We start from the raw sequence: 18,849 nt of genomic DNA on the forward strand, positions 1-18,849 counted from the left end.
TGAAGGAATGTATATTGAGAGATGTATTGAGCTGAGAAAGTTCCAGAATGGGCATCCCAGGTGCCTTCTTTCCTGAGAACCAAAAACATTGTGGAATAAAACTCCTTCTCCTCCTATGCTTGGATGTTGCCTTGAGACAAAAGGTGCTGAAGAACATCCAGAAAGAAAGGTAGCTGTTCCTGAACAGGTTGGGGAATATCCAGAAAAGGAGGAAGGGATTGGATTTCCACACCATGATATATCTCTGATGGGTGATGGACAGAACCCAAGAATCCTGAGTGATTCTTATCCAACTAGGAATAGACAGGAAAAGATGAAGAGATAAAGGGACCTGACTTAGGATAGAGGGAAGCAGATAGACAGATCCTGGCTTGTTTTGAAAAGGAGGTTTCTGAGTAGTGGAAGTCTGAGTAGACTTAACAGGAGGGATAATTGCTCTGAAATTTTGGAACAGGAGAAACAAAAATATGCTCCAATTCCTGCAAGGCCTTGCCCTTGTCCTGAAGTGACTTAAAATGGTCAGCAGCCATAGAACCAAAGAGGTTTTTATTATCAAGGGGAGCATCCGACAATTTAGCCTTAATATCACCAGGTAAAGGTTGGTGGCAAAGCCAAGAGTGGAGTCTCAACACAGAATCAAAAGCAATAGCTCTAGAAGAAGCATTAGCTGCATCATAACCACATTTAATAGAATAGCGAGTCATTTGAGAAGAGCAGCCCAGTAAAGAGAGGGTCGAAGCCTTCCCTTCAGAATCAGGAACAATCTGGAAGGCCTGAGAAAGAAGAGCTAAGACACATCTTGTCATATGCATCTGATAATTAGTAACCCAAAAGGCCAAGGTAGCAGCAGTATATATCTTTTTGTCCAGCCGTTTCATAGTCCTATTGTCTTCATCAGAAGGAAGCAGTTTAGTAGAAGGAATTTGTAGAGAAACTTACTGTCATCAGGCACCTTACAAAGCCTGTCAGTTTTTTTAGGGGCTGGAGTCTGGGAATCAGGAGCCTGAGAAGCTGTTGACGAAATGGCCAACAGGGCAGCCAGCAATGGAGGAATGGCATACAGCTTAGAAGACTCTGTTTGGAGGAGTTTGTGATACCTTTTCTGGATGTCGGAAATCTGAGAACAATCCCATTTAAAGAATTCCATCATACTAGAGACAGTATCCCCAAGAGGGAGTTCCTCAAAGGAAAAATCCAGGCTAATAAAATCCTCCTCCGCCGAACCAAAGTCCAATGGAAAAAGCATCTGAGAGGAGTATGACAAGGATTTCTTCCCTGAATCCTAGTCTTCACCCGAGCAGTCCTACTCCCTAGGCCTCTTGAGTAGAATAGAAGACCAAGGGGCAGCAGGGACAAAAATTCCCTGGGGAGGCTTCACAGCCATGACTGCATTAAACAACCCCTGGGTAAAGTCCTGCCATTCATGTTGGGGATCCTTAGCAGCAGGGGAGATGTGTTTTTTGTTTTTTCTTTAAAAGGACGTTAGCCCTAAAGACCTTAGGAGGATCAAACCCTTACTGACACTCAATCAATGTAGTGGGATTCTCCTCCGGAACAAGAATCTGTGAAAGACACCTTGGTTCCTCTGAAATGATCAGCTGAGGTTCCCCCTCAACATCTGTAATGGATGTCTGCAAGACACTGCTTATGATGGTCCTTATGGGGAATCTGTTTTCCTCACTTACATTTTCCCTTTCTGGATGACAAGTAAACTCACAAATCAAAAAAAGAAAAACAGACAAAAAGAAAACCCCAGGGGGGCAATTATCAAGTAATGGCTTGGTAATCAGCACAGCCAAAGGGGTGCTCAGACCGAAAATCGAAGATGGCATCCTGACTGGTGACAAAGAAGTTCTGAGGTCTGTACTTCCATGCGTATGACGTACGACATCCTTAAAATCCTAAGGCTTTGGAATACTGGCTGGATGTTGGGCCACCCTTGTCAGGGAATCCCTCTAGCGAAGAATACTGCAACAGTGATGTGGAAGGACATCACCTAGTACTCCAGGAACTAACATGCAAGATGTGCATTTAGCCCTTTGAATGAAAGATATTCTCAAACCTACAGTAAATATCTAGCAGTTTATTTTAGTTTATCACTTCTTGAAAAAATATCTTAACTTCCATGATTAGTACAGTTGTACATGCTAAAACAAGGCACTCATATAAGCTAACTCATTCTTTAAAATCAATGCAAACTTAACTTCCATGAAGCTGTAATCATGTGATGCACAGTTCAGTTTAATTTAAATAGTGCAGCAGTAATTACAAGCAAAAAAAGTACATACTCAAGCCTGTTATAAATTCCTTGAAGTTAATTAAGGAGTCTTTGTTGTCATCCAGAAGTCGGAACAATCGACCTGCAAGTACAGGAGCATGACTTCCACATGACCATGGGGCCAGGGCAACAAACAACTCTCGGAACTGTTCCAGGTCAATGCGGTACTGCTCAAGGTATGGCAAGCTGGCATCATGTCGCTCAGCAGCTGTACTTGTGCCACCCCAATAGCAGCTCATCAAATGTTTTGCCTGAAGAGAAGAGAAAAAGGTGTTAAAGAAAGAATACATGAACCTCGGTGTGGACATCTCTGGGAAAAGACAAGATCTGCTTTACATTACACAGAGCAAATCAGTTAGAAATCAAGCTCTCATCAGCATCATTAAAATCAAAGCATTGCTCTAAAAGTTTAATCTGTAATAAACATGACAAGCAGCTACTTAAAAGGGCATTACAATGGCAGTGAGCTTAGCACTGCTGAGTTGCAGAGCTTGGTTACCCAGTTTGGATCTTAGCTGGGGTGTCTTTGCTGTGGAGTCTGTCCTACATGTTCTCCCTGTAACTACATGGATTTTCAATTGGAGCTCCAGTTTCCTCTCACATCCCAAAGGTGAACTTAAGATCCTTTAACCTGCCTTGTAGGTGTGCATACTTTATAAGTGCATATGTGTGTATCTGTGACAGACAAGTCATTCTGTCCAGCATTAGCTGCTTTGTCTTGCACCCAATGAGTGAAAGGATAAGCTCTGGATTATCACTGATTTTGAATCAGGTGAAAAGGCACAGAATGAATGAATGAATGAACTACTTATATATCAGAGAATGAATGAACTACATACATATCACTGAAATGATTACTCTGACTACTTAAAAGTTTGTATCTGTGTGTGATAAAAAAATGAATATTAAGCAAATGACTAAAATGAATACAGCACTTCTAAAAGGATAATAAATGACAAACAGCAGAGCTATAATGGTCAGCAAGATATATTTGTCGTAGAGTGCAACCAATAGAAAGACTCTATTAATTACAGACAGTGAAGCTTTTTACCATACCTCTCAACCTCTTAGCACAGTGATGATGAACCTATGACATGCATGACAAAGGTGACACGCCATGACGTTTTGGGTGACACTCTAGCGTTCACCAACACCCAAATTGCCAAAGAAACTGCTTTTGCATTCATTACTAATGTGAAGTGCATTGCATTCATTACTAATGTGAAGTGCATTGAATTATTTTGTGCCAGGAGCCAGTCCAACAACACTGCTGCAGAGGTAAGGAAGTTATTAACCTGAAAGACTATTCCGGTATACTGTCTAGACAAAGTCTGCAAAGGACAGTGCTGGCATTGTTTTCTTTTCACGGTTACATTTCCACAAAGGGCAAGTAGTCTGCATTTCTAAGTGTGTGCTGTTTTACATTCCTGTCAACTCTCCCTTTTAATCCCTCTTAAAACTGGCAACTTTTTACACTTAATAATTACTATAATTAGATTTATAGACATTTTATTTCAGAAAGTGTATATTAATTCACGTTCAGTTTTTCTGTCAGTGTCTCAGATTAATAGTACTAGTAGTTTAAAACTGCCAATATCTTATTTCTAGATTTGCCCCTGATTTTGTTAAGATTTATCCCTGATGTTTGAGAGCTATGCTGTTTTATTTATTTATTTTTGTTGGGGGGGGGGGGGGGGGCAACACACCAGCAGAGTCAACTTAGGCATTTTCCGAATTTTTGACACGTCAAACCCAAAAGGTTGGCCATCACTGTCTTAGAAGTAATCTGGACAATGACAAAAATAACGGGAGGACAAAGGCATAAAATCAGGGACAAATTTTACATGCTGCTGGTAGAAACTTAAAAAGTTACCATAACAGCAGATTTTGCATAAGCATATATTTTCTGAAGGATACAACGTCTGACAATCAAATAAATGTCATTATTTAGTAATTTAATACACAACGATTTGGAAGAAACCCACACATTTTATGAAGAACACATCAAAAATATGAAGCAAAAATCTGGACATTAAGTGAAAATCTTGACAGTTGAGAGGGATGCCACCACTTTTTTGTCATTAACATGTCAGTTCTAGTGTGCAGCAAGAGAGAAATGCCACCATGTTCAGCTAATTTCCTTTTCTTCACTGTTAAGGGTTGCCAATACAGACTAGTTAATGCACATGTGGTGCACACATTATGCAGACCAAGTCTCTAATCACAAAGCTTCAAAAATCACCACATACTCTTATATTTTTTGCCATTATCAGCTTATCCATCTAGTCTACTATCCAATATCCAGCTAATCCATTTGTTCCTTCATTTTAGTGCATCACCCTATGTGACAGTCTCTCCTTTCCAGTGCAGATCAGATTTTTGGAAACCAAACTCATTGCTAAAGCTGTGGTAGGCTACAGCTGAGCACCAGGTGATCATCATCCATAACTGGGAAGGATATTTGTGTTTGCTCTCCTATTCCTTAAGCTGTTCCTGCATGTTGAATGTATAAGATATGCAAATGCCATCTCCAAAGATATCCTCGCATTCTCGGTTGACCCTTACAATGTGTTATGTCTAAATTTATATATTTACTCTACCCTCAGAGCGTCACTACCACTAAGTGCTAAGGAATATCCTTGTCATCTATACCAAAGGATGCTCAGGTAGCATAAATCTCAACTATTTATCTGATCAGACTCCAGCCTAACGCTAGGGCAGTGTTCATAATTTCAGCCTATGCCCCACAGCAGGGTTGTGGTAGTGAGGAAAAGAATACATTCAGAAAGCAGTTGCAGGACATACTAGGTAAAGCAGGACAACATGAATTGGTGTCGATAATCGGTGACCTGAATGCACATATCAGGACAGACAGAACAGGACATAAGGACTGCCTGAGTCCACATGGGTGGGGATACAGGGATGAAGGAGGAGAAGACATTCCAGACTTCTGTCTAATAAATATCTTGATAGTAGACAAAAACATAGTTCAGAAAGAGAGACGGACACAAGATCATATATAAGAGTAGCTAACATGCAACTCAGATAAATTTCTTCCTAGTAAAGAAAAGGCACTGGGGTAGAATCAGCAATTGCAAAGTCATCCCAAGAGAAACAGTCAGTCCACAGCATAAACCACAATGGTTGCCATAATCAGCTGCAAACAGTAGTCAGGAAAGGCTCTAAAGTCAACTGAGACAAGGCTGAAGACTTTACCAGAAAGGCTCATCCAGACTCTGCTACACTTTGCTGTGAAGGAAAGGTTAGCTTGCTTTTATTTTTTGTATTACTGTATTGCCTTTCTATATTTTGAATACTGTAGTTTGTTTTCTTTTCCTTGTGTTTTGCTTGCATTCTGTTTTAACAGCATATTAAAATTTCAAAAGAGACCACAGCTCTCTCTGTTCTGAGTCAGGCAGAAATAAGAACTGATTAATTAAGGACTCATTCATAAGACAGAAGAGGTCACTTAAGGTTAATCACTTGTTAACAGAGGGGGTGGAGCTAGGAACTAAAATTTCTATTTAAGGAGTAAACTAAAACATTTCAGAGCTTTACCAGAAAGGCTCATCCAGACTCTGCTACAATTTGCTGTGAAGGAAAGGTTAGTTTGCTTTTATTTTTTGTATTACTGTATTGCCTTTCTATATTTTGAATACTGTAGTTTGTTTTCTTTACCTTGTGTTTTGCTTGCATTCTGTTTTAACAGCATATTAAAACTTCAAAAGAGACCACAGCTCTCTCTGTTCTGAGTCAGGCAGAAATAAGAACTGATTAATTAAGGACTCATTCATAAGGCAGAAGAGGTCACTTAAGGTTAATCACTTGTTAACAGAGGGGGTGGAGCTAGGAACTAAAATTTCTATTTAAGGAGTAAACTAAAACATTTCAGAGCTTTACCAAAAAGGCTCATCCAGACTCTGCTACACTTTGCTGTGAAGGAAAGGTTAGTTTGCTTTTGTTTTTTGTATTACTGTATCGCTTTTCTATATTTTGAATACTGTAGTTTGTTTTCTTTACCTTGTGTTTTGCTTGCACTCTGTTTTAACAGCATATTAAAACTTCAAAAGAGACCACAGCTCTCTCTGTTCTGAGTCAGGCAGAAATAAGAACTGATTAATGAAGGACTCATTCATTCATAAGACAGAAGAGGTCACTTAAGGTTAATCACTTATTAACACAGGGGAATACCACTGTCTTTTTAGTTGCCCGCCTCTTATGTTAATCTGACCATATATCTCATTTCTCTCTGCTTTCACTGGCTTATGTGAGTAATCACAAAATCATCATTTTTGAAATCCCACCCCTTCAATTATTTAAATTTATTGGCCATCCTACAGTATTTCATAGTACCAAAATACAAAGGTGACCACCCCTTTCAATCCATCTTGCTGTTTTAAAAATAGTAACTCTCCACTAAACCTTAACTTTTTAAACAGGTAAAACTCAAGTTACCTACTTTCACATCTAACTTCTCTAGTGCACACTGCAGAGTGCATTCTTTTCAATCTTACCTTTAAGCATCCCTGTGACTAGCACTTTCTCTAATACCTGCTGGAAAGCACTAGGAAGCCTTAAACTCATACAAACACTGAACCCTCCTTGTTAACAAGGAGAAATTAATAGTAGGCACTAAACAGCCTATAATTGCAAAGAACCTTGCTAAGGAAACAGCACTCTGGAATAGCCTTTAAGTTCTGGTCACACTTACCATTTGGATAACAGTAACTTTGCACAGTAGAATTGGTCACCCTTTGTAAGGGCCTTATGGCAGTTGATAAGTAGTGGTTGGCGGCAGTGATTACTACCTTATAGTCTGGGCAGAAGAAGTAGATCACTGGTTTTACTGGGACTTGCTGCCACTGGGTCCAAGATGACTAGTCTAACCTTTTCCTTCCAGGTGCGGAAGACAGCCTCCTCCATGGGATGTCAGGAAGCGTCTGGTAAAAAAAAAATGCTGTCTGCCTATGTCATGTAGAGTGTTTCTGCCAGAAGCCTATGGCATAAGCCTGAAAGATATGTTTCTGCCATAAGCCTAGAGCATAAGCCTGAAAGATACTACCGTAACTATAACCACAGCAAGCAAAGGAGGTCCCTCTTACAAAGAGGAAATGTGTGTGTGTGTGCGTGTGTGCGTGTGTGTGTGTGTGTGTGTGTGTGTGAGGACTCTCCAGCACTTTAATCTTGTGAAAGGTGAAAGGGGAAATTAAGAACATGGTAACCCAACCCACTACAACTTTTTTCAAGGAAATTTGAGAGAGTTGTGGATAGTGGGAGGGAGGCTGTACGTACTGCATCACTGAGCTATTCAAACATGTACAGTATGTTCCTACACAGTTTTACTATTTTCAAAATTTAGATCACTGCTGCAGCAGTACCAGCCACCAGTATGCTTCCCACAGCTTCCATTTGATAGGATGATGGCCTGAATTGAGTGACTGGGTTACAGCACCCCTTGCAGGATGACTGTAGCAAACCCAGACCTAATTCTAGAGGTAATAACTAATCCGTAGGGCTGGTGGAGGGGGTGTACACAAATGTCCAGGTAGGTGATTCTAGGATGACGAGTGTTGACTCCCTTAAAGAAGAGTACAGTAGTTGCTGTGCATCTGGTACTATTATCCTTAAGAGCACCTTCCTTTTTTTTACGCTTGGAAAAGTAGAAGGAATGTAAACAATATAACAGACATTTAGATATGGTGTGCTTTGATAATGCCTTCCCCTTGTTCCCTGGAGCAAAGGAAACAAATAACTGATCAGACCTTCTTGCACCTTTCATTCTGTGCAAACAGCATTTATGTTGTCTGTGAATATCTACAGAATGTAGAATTTGTTTCTTCAGTTTGTGCATTGAGGAAAAAGGAACCAATATGGACTTGTTAGCTGAGTCTAAGGACACCACTAGCTGGATCCATTACAGGGCTCTTATACAGAGCTTATAGGTGTCTTGAATGCTACAGAAGCAGTCTTTTTATTTCTTTGACTATGGGGTTGGCAGGCTGCAAGGAAAGTATCTTCCAGACTTCCCAGGTCAGTAGGAATTGCCACAGGTCCATGAGCTTCCAAGTCTAGGAAGTCAAAACATCTCTTCTGAGTTTCAGAAGCTTCCCTTCCTTCCCATTTCAAGTGCTGTATCATTTTTGTAAATTTCTCTCCTAATGAGATTTTCTCTGTGAAAAAAACAGAGGAAATTGCATTGTCATTCTCAGCATCATAGCCAAGAGGAGAAGACATATTGAGGGGTACAATCTAAGTCTTCTCTCTTGCTCTCAGCAGAGTCCCACAAACTTGATAGTAGAGTGCTCCCTCTTCCTTTTGAGAAAGGGAACTCCAGACACTGAAGGTTGTGCCCCTGACTGCAGGCTGTGTAAAGTTTGAAGAAATCTCCGAGCCAGGGCAATCTACTGTTCAAGTTGGGGGGGGGGGGGTCCACCCAATGCCCGAGTCCCAGATGCATGAAGGGACCTGGGGCTGTGTGTTCTGTGTTTCACCTTTTCGGGTTTCTTGATTGGCATGTCCATGGTGGAATATTTAGCTTCTGAATGGGAGAGTTTGATTTCCACTTTAAGGCCCACAACATCCTCACTCACAAGTATAGTGGGAATCCTGTTTCCAACTTCTGATATAGTAAGTCATACTTCAGCAACAGATACCCTGGACAGGGCAGCAAGAGAAGCTGGTTCCCTAACATCAGGCAGGTACAGTGTTCACAGATCCATCAGTTTGGCTGCTTTCAATGAGGTATGACCCAAGGCCTTGGAATGAACATGCATATGGTCTGGGGGGCTATGAATACCTCTCAACAGGACCTACTCAGACTGCTTTGAAAACCATACATCTGAAAAGTGTCTCCCATGTTCCTTTCAGCCTTCTCCTTTTATCACCTTTTCTTCTGGAGTAGATGAGAATCATGGATCCTGTGTATGCCATCATAGACTTGGTACAAGGCTTGAGTTTCTTACTGTCAAGGCAGTGTGTTGTAGGGAATGCTGTCCACTTCTAGTAGTTTTAGGAAACAGAGACTGACAAATGCTAAAGTCTACTGCATGGTGGTCAATGTTTAATCAAAAGACACAATGGTTATGGAAGTCTTTGTTGGTACTCTACCTGTCAAAAATAAGTTTTCCCTTCTTGGGCCATGACATATGGGCAACAAGGGGAAACCATAAAAACATCAATATAATAAGGAAAGGAAAAATAAGTTTTCCAAAGGGATACTTAACTAATCCTAAGCTATAAAGCAGGCTGATCCATGCCAGACATCAGGCACTAGTACGGTGTAGCATGCACAACAAACTAAAGGCATAGGTAGATGGCCATTTTATATTGGGGCCCTCCGACATCTCAGTAGGGAGAGCATTTGCAACATCAGAAGGGGGAAGAGTATTGAGCTCTTGAAGCTGGGATAGACATCTTGAATGCAGTGGCAAGAAATCCATCTGTAAAGGACTACTACTACAGTGATCTAAATGAAGAAAGTACAGTTGTGTAGGAACTTACAATAACAGTCATGTCCTACTTATCACTGCTGCAGTACTCCAAATGGGTATCACTGCTGACATATGGCTGGGGTACCAAAGCATAATCGTACCTGAGTTGTACTTCCAATGTGTGTCCTCAGCTCATAAGAGCAGGGGTATATAGGTGGACATATGAGTGTAGATCCTCAGACTATTTCCAAGCCAGCTGCCTGAAGACCCAAGACACAGTGACCGATAAGCACAGAGGTGTGAAGTAGGAAGTGGTAGGAAGACTCCTCGGTCCTAGGTTTCTACTTACAGGGCAGAAAGAGAGAGTGGGAGAGAGACATGATTAGCTAATTCAGAGGGAAAAGAATCCTGCAACAGTGTTCAGTAGGACATCTGCCGTTATGGCAAGTTTTTACACAACTGTATTATGTCCTGAATGAGATCACTGCTGCTGCAGTATTCCAAACTAATGGGTGATTCCCAGAGCTGAAGGGATAGTGGGGGAGGGTTGCTAGTTGATAGAGGAACTGTCCAAGTGGCCAGAAAGGACTGCTCTAGTGAAAGCAGCCCTGGACCTTGAAAAAATGTCCTGTACTGCTGAGTGAAGGTACAGATCACCAGATGGCAGCTTCCAATATAGCCCCGGCATCAACCCCTTTGTAGAGGGCCCCAGAGGATGCTACTGCCCTGGTAGAATGAGCTCAAGGGATGAAGAAAAGGGTCTGCCATGAAGTCAATAACAAAAGGAGATGGACTTAAAGATTCAGTTTGCAATGGTTTGTTCAGATACTGGTTGGCCCAGTTTTATATCCATGAATGACACAAACAGTTGATCTGACGTACTAATAGATTTGGTCTTGTCCAATAAAACCTCAGTTGTACGTCAACATATAAATAGTGAATAAGTCTTCCCCCCCTGTTCTGTGGGTTGGGGAAGAAAGTAGGTAGTCTGATGGCCTGGTTGAGACAGCTCTTTCACTAGTTTTAGCATGAAAGAGGGGTTAGCCCTGAAGATCATCCTGTCCTTGTGAAAAATATGAAAGGAAGAAATGGCCATAAGTACCTGTAGCTTTGAGACTCTTCTAGTGGAAGTGAGAGCCAGAAGCAGAATCATTTTCCATGGGCAGAATTAGAGACTTGCTGACACTGCTTGTTCAAAAGGAGGTTGAGTAAACTTTTTCAGCATGAAGCTGAGGTCCCAGGAAGGGGGTACAGGCTTTCTTGCTGGTCAAAGATGCACAACTCCTTTAAGAAATTGATTGACCACAGGCATGGACATAACAGGTGGATTGAGAGGCAGACAGACAAAGATGGCCAACAAGTGGGCTTTGATGAAGGAGTACACCAGACCTGCATCCATGTTCTCTCACACATAATTTAGGATAGAAGGCACCACTGATTTGTTGGCGTCCTGGTTATTTCTGTAGCATCAGACAGAAAATATCATCCACTTGTATATGTAGGATTTTTGAGTGGTTTGTCTCTCTGCTTCTGGGAGAACCCCTAATTACATCTTCTAAAAAACTGGTGCCCGAATGGAATTTGAACCATATCATCCACAGGCTTAGATTTAGGGATGACAGGTTGGGATGTAGGAGTGATCCTTTTTGCTGTGGGAAGAGATCTGCCTTGTGTGGTACATTGCAGTTTATGACCTTGGCTAGATAACAGAGAAGCAATGACATCTTGACCAAAAGGGGCCCACTAGTAATAGTTTTAGTTTTTATTTTTGGATCTTTAGAAGAACCCACAGAATAAGAGATAGTGGGGGAAGGCATAGAGAAACTTCCTGGTCCACTGAAAAGAAAATGCATCTGTCCTCTAGGCTGAGGGGCAAAGGCTCTTGGTGCAAAATGGGGGGAATTGTTTGTTGCTTTCTGGGACAAATAAATCTATCTGAGGTGTTCCCAAATGGTGAAGAATGTCCAGAAACATTTGTCTGTTCAGGGACCATTCATGAGGGTCCTTCACTGCACTGCTTAAGTCTGGCAGCACACTGTCCAGTGATGGGATGTATAGCACAACTAGGGACATGTTCTGTTGACTGGCAAGGACTGAGGCCCTCCATGCTACTCTGCAAAGGTGGTGTGATCTGGTGCTTCCTTGCTTATGTACCACATGACCATCATGTTGTTTGAATACTTGAAGACGACCTGGTTTCCAGATATGTCAGAAAACCTTAAAGAGCTTGGATGAGGCTGATGGGCTCCTTAATAAGTTTGGGCTGCCATCTGTTCTGTACTCTGTAGGTGACTGTCCAGGTCTCCTTGGTCTCGTCTGAGGCATCTGTGTACATCTCCTGAACTGGGGCTGGTGGGATGAAGGGGAACTCTGGGTTGCGTTTCACCTGATCTACTTACCCTGAGATTTCCTTTCTGAAATAAGGTATGAGAGGAATCACTGTTTAGAAAGAAAGAGAAAGACAGAGAAAAAGAAAAATAAGAGGAGTTGTTGTTGTATCTTTCGGCTTTTCCCGGTTAGGGGTCACCACAGCGGAACTCCGGTCTGCTAATGACTGACAGTATATTTTTATGTACTGACTTGCCAGGCCTGACGCACAACCTTCAATGAAGGTACGCCCATTCACGCATGTCTCCACACAGAAGACGCTTTAGCTGAGAATCGAACAGGACAACGTCTTACTGTGAGGCGACAATGCTACCGCAGCACCTATATTGTTTTCAGCTGCGGCTGAATTTTCCTCACAAGCAACCTGGCTAGGGAGAGCATCAGGATAGTTGTTGACATGAATCCTAGAGCTCTAAGGATTTCCCCTGGTTGAGAGAGGAAAGGCTGTGAATGTAATATGTAATGTTCTGCACTTTTTCCTGAGGCAAGTAGGTCTGCATTCTTCTGGTGTCCAATTTGCAGCCCAGAAACACTAGGTCCTGAGTGGGCTGGAAGAAGGACGTTTTGTAGTTAACAGTGAACCCCAACTGGAACAAGAAGTAGTGGGTGAACTAGAGATGATTCAGCATGATCTTTGGAGAGGAAGCCTGGATTAGCAGATCATCTAAGTAGGGGAAATTTGAATTACCTGACTTTGGTAAAAGGCTATCACTGGTACTAGACACTGCAAAATTTGTTGTGGTTGTGGAAAGCCCAAAAGATGAAGCAGTTAACTGAAAGTGATATCAGCCAGTACAGAACATGATGAATTTCTTGCAGGAGGGGTCGAGTGAGTAGAAGATAATAAGCATCCTTTAGATCCAGACAGAACAGGTATGCATGCATGTTGAGGTATGAAAGGCAGAAAGAAATACTATGTGCAGAGAGAGCATACTGAGATTGGCACTTTTAAGTGTTTAGCAGAGAGAACCAGTATGGGTTTCCATTCCCCTCTTTTTTTGGAACTAGGAAATAGTCTGGAGTAAAAATCCCTTCCTATGAATTTGGTGGACAATAATTCTATAGTGCATTGTGCCTGTAATTCTTGGAGCATGGGTGTTAGCAGATGGACTTGGTTGTGGGGAAGGGAATATACCACTCAGTTTAGGAAGCACCTTCCAAGCCATAGTGTAACCCTTTCTTATGTTAGAAAGCACCCAGTGGTCTGTTAGTGATCTTTTTCCTGGTTGAAACTGAATGAGATAACCTTTTGGGGAGGAGGCAGGACAGGATTGAGGGGTGGGATGATTTGTATATAGTCACAGTCTCTTTTCCCCAAAGGGAGACCTTGCAGATGTGGGATCCTAATGTGGCTTCTCTGGAAATCTCTTCCTGGATGCCTTGTTATGCTTTTGGATAGGTCTAGAGTCCTTTATAAAAAAAAAGAAGTGGGTTTGGTTGGATACTTCCTCTGGTATCTGGGCACAATGTTTAGTAGAGTCTGTCTGTAGTCCTTCAGTGTATTGTCTTACTCTTGTACATCTTTAAATAAGTTGGCTGCTCGTGGACAAAACAAATGGTTCTTGTCTAAAAGGTTTAGCTTTGAAGTCTTCTGGCATGGGATGATTATGCAACAAAGTATACCTTGCGAATGACAGAGGCAGTAGCAGCTGCACTGACAGAGGCATCCACTGCATCATAACTACATTTTATACTGTATCTGGCTTCCTGAGTAGCCTGATTAAGCAAGGACATTTGTTGTTTGCAATTTGACCCCTGTGCATCCAAAACTATCTTGCTTAAGGAGTTGACTATGGATAACAGATATTTGGTCATTTGGGTCTGGTAATTAATAAGCCCTGAATGCCAGAGTAGGGGAGCTAGAAGCTATAAACCTTTTTCATCACCTACCCATGCCCCTACAGTCTTAGTCTGAAGGGACGGCATAGGTGTTGGAAAAAAGTTTAGAAGGTTTATCAAAACAGAGAGTAACTGCAGAAGGATCTGCCACAGGATTCTTATACAAGATCTAAAATTAATCTAGAACTTTGTAAAATATATCTGGCCTTTTAGAGGCAGGAGACTGCAAATCTTGAGTAGCAGAGGTTGACTGGAAAGCATCCAGGAAGGCCTGAAGAACTGGAGCAACAGGAGAAGGGGCAGGGGTGCTCATGTCCAAGAGGCTGTAATAGCCCTCTAAACTTGCATAATCTGTCTAGACTCCAACTCAGTATTTCAACATGTTTACAACTCTCTCCCCAAATGAAGCCTCTTCAACAGTACAGTCAAAGGAGACGAGTCTTCACCATCAGAAGGAATTGGCCTGAGGAGTGGATTTGAGAGGTGCAGGCCAGAATGGTCAGTGTCAGAGGTCTCAATCTTCAGTAGAAGATAAATCCATAGTAATTTTCTGAAGGGGTGGAAGAAGGTGGGCAGAAAAAGAAGGTTGTTTGAGAGCCATTATGGCCTTAAGCAGGCTTTGTGAAAAGTCCATCCTTTCCTTCTCCTTAGATAAAGGAGGGGAAGAGACATGCTTAGCTTTCTGTCACTTCCTCTTTGGTGTGTCATCTGCCTGAACTAAGCAGGGTGGTTCAGACCTCTAATGTACATCTATTAACTTACCAGGGATCTCGTCCCTGACTAGAATCTGTGGGATGCCTTCTGGACCCTCTGAAATGAAGATCCACTGTTCCCCTTCTTCATAGTAATTTCCTCAGTCATAAGGCCCTCCAATGCCGTACTGTTTCCAATGGGGGGAGTGGTAGAATGCATCAGAGGTGGAGCTGAACATACCATGGGTTCTGGAACCTCAGTGAGTGTGTCAGAATCAGAGTGGATAGACTAAGTATCTGGCCTATGCCTTTTTAGCTTTCTTTTGTTGGATGAGCGGGATCCACCATCTTGGAGTGGGCCAAATGCTTCAGACGTTGGGTATCCAAGAAAGTGCTGAGCAAAGTCCGATGGGATTGCAAAATCTTTGCCACAAAGGACTGGCAAATAAAACAGGCCTTGTAGTCGTGTTCTGAACATAGGCAGGAGAGAATTGGGTGTGAATATCTTTGCACAAGATTTGCCTACCACACATGCACTTACTTCTCCTAGCTGACATTTAAGACACATATAACAAAACAATTTGGGTAGTAAAGGAAGGCTCCCCAACTGGGCACTTATATATTTTTTAAGAAGCTGATGGTACCAACACCCAAACAATAATTAATCTGACAGATATGCAAACTGCATTTGGGCTGCTGGTGAAACAGTCTGAGAATCTGTGCTTGTACGTCTGCCTACATACCCCTACACTTACAAGTTGAGGTCACACATTGGACATACAACCCAGGGAAGGTTAAGCTTTGGTACCCTGGCTGGATGTAAGTGGTGACAATCCATTTGTTTGTATACTGCAACAGAGATCTCAGTCAAGACATCAATATTATATAATTGAAGATGATAGACAATTCTGGGCTAGATTCACAACACTTTATAAAAGCAGGTTACCCCAATAGTAAAGTAGCATATGTGGAAATGGCAGTATGAATATCAGACCATGGATTGGAGACTTTCTTTGGTGAAAATGATTACTTTATCTAAACTACTCCATCTGTTAACTGTCATAGTGACACATCCTTCAAGAAGTGTAATCTTCAAAATGGGAACATATACTTTTAAGTCACTGTCAGAACCTAGTAACTGCTCGAATCAGATGGTTAATAACAGCAAACAGCAAATTTAGAAGAATGACACAGTTTTTGGATATGTCTCCACACATAATTTGCATCAAACATTCACATTTTCTTTTTAAAGTTGACAACTTGATATTGTGCACCTTGGAAGGTTGCACAGACATAGCAATTCTTGGAAATATGGTGCTCCCCCACTAACTGAGATGGGAAAGATGAAAATGATTTCAGTAACCATAAGATAAAGGGCATCTTGATTGGGGGCTGCAATAATTAAAAAATCATATCTGTAGGAATAAATTAAACTTATGGACTACCTTCAAGCAGTTAATATTTGGATGGGATACACAGTGTGGGGGAGACCTAAAAGGTTAGCTAAAACACGATGTGTAATTGATTAGAGAAGAGAATATTTTGCCCTTTTTGGAAGCCTACCCTACCTTTGGCCTTAGGTGAATGGCTTCTCTCTCTCTGGGGATTAGCTTAAAAGTTTAAAGGGCATACAAAAATTACATGGACATTAAGGGAAAGGTGGGTTCAAAGAAGGCCCCCTTGACAGATATAATGGGCCACATTTCAATGGTGGAATAGATCAAACTGACTAAAATATACAGACATTTGGAATACTAGCAAAATCATATCTCACTCATGTATGGATGAAACAGACAAGTATGGAAGTCTTCATTTAGCAGGGATGAAAATGAGCCCGTTGTTAATGAGTCATGTTTCTTCTAATTACTCCCTACTTCAGATGTGTGCTTGATGATACTTCCATTTCTCCTTCTTGACCACTGCTAGATGGGTACATACGTGCCTGGACTACCTGAACACTGTTAAAGGTGCTCAGATACAGAATATGTTAACACATTTGCACCCTGACCCAAGTTAGAGTATCTTTGGAAAGAAAATGAAGGAGTCTGTACCACTATACAGGGTGAAGGTGTAATATAACCCTGATGGTGACAGCCTGTCTCTCACTTAATGATCTGTGATCATTTTAAACTAATGACACATAAAAGGGAGTAGGTCAGAACTACTGTCAGTTCCTCCATTTGATGGTATTCTTGTTTCTCATACTGGCCTTTTCTGTAAGTGAACTACAAAGTCACAGAGGACGGTAAAATAATTGGTAGCAGCAGTTGAGTGGAAATATACCCAAGTATTATTTGTCAGAGGTGTAGTTAGCAAGTAAGGGAAAATCATTTTCCAAGACAGTCAGTCCTTAGCATAGATTAGCTGAATGAATAAAGAGGTTTGAGGAAATCGATATAGCTTAATGCTCAGATGATAACTTGTACTCGCTCACAAAGAAAATATCTTATCATACTTCTGCTTGTTATCCTCAAGTATAACTTTATTTACATGCTTTTAAACATAAATTAAATGTTTTTATATATATATATATATATATATATATATATATATATATATATATATATGGGAGCCCTTCATTTGTTCGAACTTTCAAATGTTTGAAACTCATACGGCCGATACCATATGAGCGAAAGTTTGAAAGGCCGACAAACGATAGCGGAGATCCTGCTACAGTGCAGGACTGGGAGATTCCCCTTTTCTGCACTGTAGTGTGATCTCGGAGTGAGAATATTTAAGTAACAGTGGGTGCAGGGGGGCTTGCTCCCTTGCATAACACAGTTTTACTTTGTTTACAGGTAGGTTAAAGGTGCTATTTCAGGATGTTGGTCTTTTGGAATGTCGATCATATGGTGTCTGCCATATGAAAGTCAGCATTCTGAACGGTCGACATTCTGAGGGAGACCCATAATATATATATATATATATATATATATATATATATATATATATATATATATATATATATATATATATATATATACACACACACACACACACACACACACACACACACACACACACACACACACAAACGTATGTATGTGTAGACACCTGTCACCCCTAGGCTTCCGGATATTGGCAAAGGCTCTTGCCACCCCCATAGTGCCTCTTTTAGGCAAGGCTCAAATTCTAAACCTACCACTCTAGAACACAAAAAAGGAAAAAAACTAAGGGTAATGCTGCACAAAGCCATAAGTCTCAATGTCAAGATGCACTTTTCGAGGCCCTTCTCAGTATGGAGAACATCGATGTCTGTGCTGTGACAGAAACCTGGTTCAAGGCTCCTGAGAGCACCCCAGCACTATCAGGTTTCACCTCATATCATGCGTTCCGGCCCCAAAATCCGGACAACACCAAGAAAGGAGGGCGCTGTCCATATTCGTTAGGGACACCCACACCTCAAGGTTGGTGGCAACGCCGATGCATCGGAGACCATCCAGGTGCAATTAACCATAGGCAAGACTGCTCTGCAATTTGTAGCATGTTACAGGCCACCCTCTCAAACTCAGGAACCTCACATGGCCTTCCTGAAAACATTGGAGGGGATAAATGTATCTCCAAACACCATCAAACTAGGTGACTTCAACTACCCTAATATAGACTGGGAACACTACTCAAGCCCAAACACTCTAGCCCAAAGGTTCCTGCAGTTCATAAACTCAAATGCCATGGAACAACTAGTCACCATCCCCACAAGAGGAGAAAACATACTTGATCTCATCATCACGAACATGGGATCACAATGTTCAACACCGAAGTATACCCCTCACTGGTGAGATCAGATCATAAACTAATCTCGCTGGAGGTCCTCATCCGCCCCACCTGAACTAAAAAAGACCACAGTGAAAAACTTCGCAAAAGCCGACTTCACACTTCTAAAAACTAGTGTGGTCTCCTTTAAGGCCCGTGAGCCAGTGGTAAACATTACTCAAACCGCTGAATCACTTACAAATGCCTTCTACCAGCACCTACAGGACTGCATGGATCAGGCAATCCCAAACAAAACTAAGACTCTTTGTACCAAAGGCAAGCGTCCAGTCTGGTGGACCCCAGCCATAAACAAGCTCTACAACAAAAGGAGGAAGCTACTACAAGATAGAGCAAAATCCTTGAAAGGTAAGACACCTTTGATCATTATAAGTAAAAACTAAGAGCTCTCATAAAATCATCCAAGGCAAATTTTGAGAGAAAAATCACCAAGGACTCAAAAGACAATCAT

At 41.5% G+C, this 18,849-nt stretch overlaps 1 protein-coding gene across 3 annotated transcripts in view; it reads right to left on the reverse strand.

The window, feature by feature from the left end:
• TBC1D9B (TBC1 domain family member 9B) overlaps positions 1-18,849 on the reverse strand; it is a 2,477,681-nt gene that overhangs the window by 764,515 nt on the left and 1,694,317 nt on the right. For all 3 annotated transcript variants that reach the window (XM_044069590.1, XM_044069591.1, XM_044069593.1), the window contains one exon: positions 2,289-2,529. In XM_044069590.1, coding sequence (XP_043925525.1) covers positions 2,289-2,529 — 241 coding nt within the window. The remainder of the gene's footprint in view (positions 1-2,288; positions 2,530-18,849) is intronic.

Source organism: Protopterus annectens, chromosome 4.part0 (assembly GCF_019279795.1).
Source record: "Protopterus annectens isolate FY-2018-M chromosome 4.part0, PAN1.0, whole genome shotgun sequence".
Taxonomy (NCBI): Eukaryota; Metazoa; Chordata; order Ceratodontiformes; family Protopteridae; genus Protopterus; species Protopterus annectens.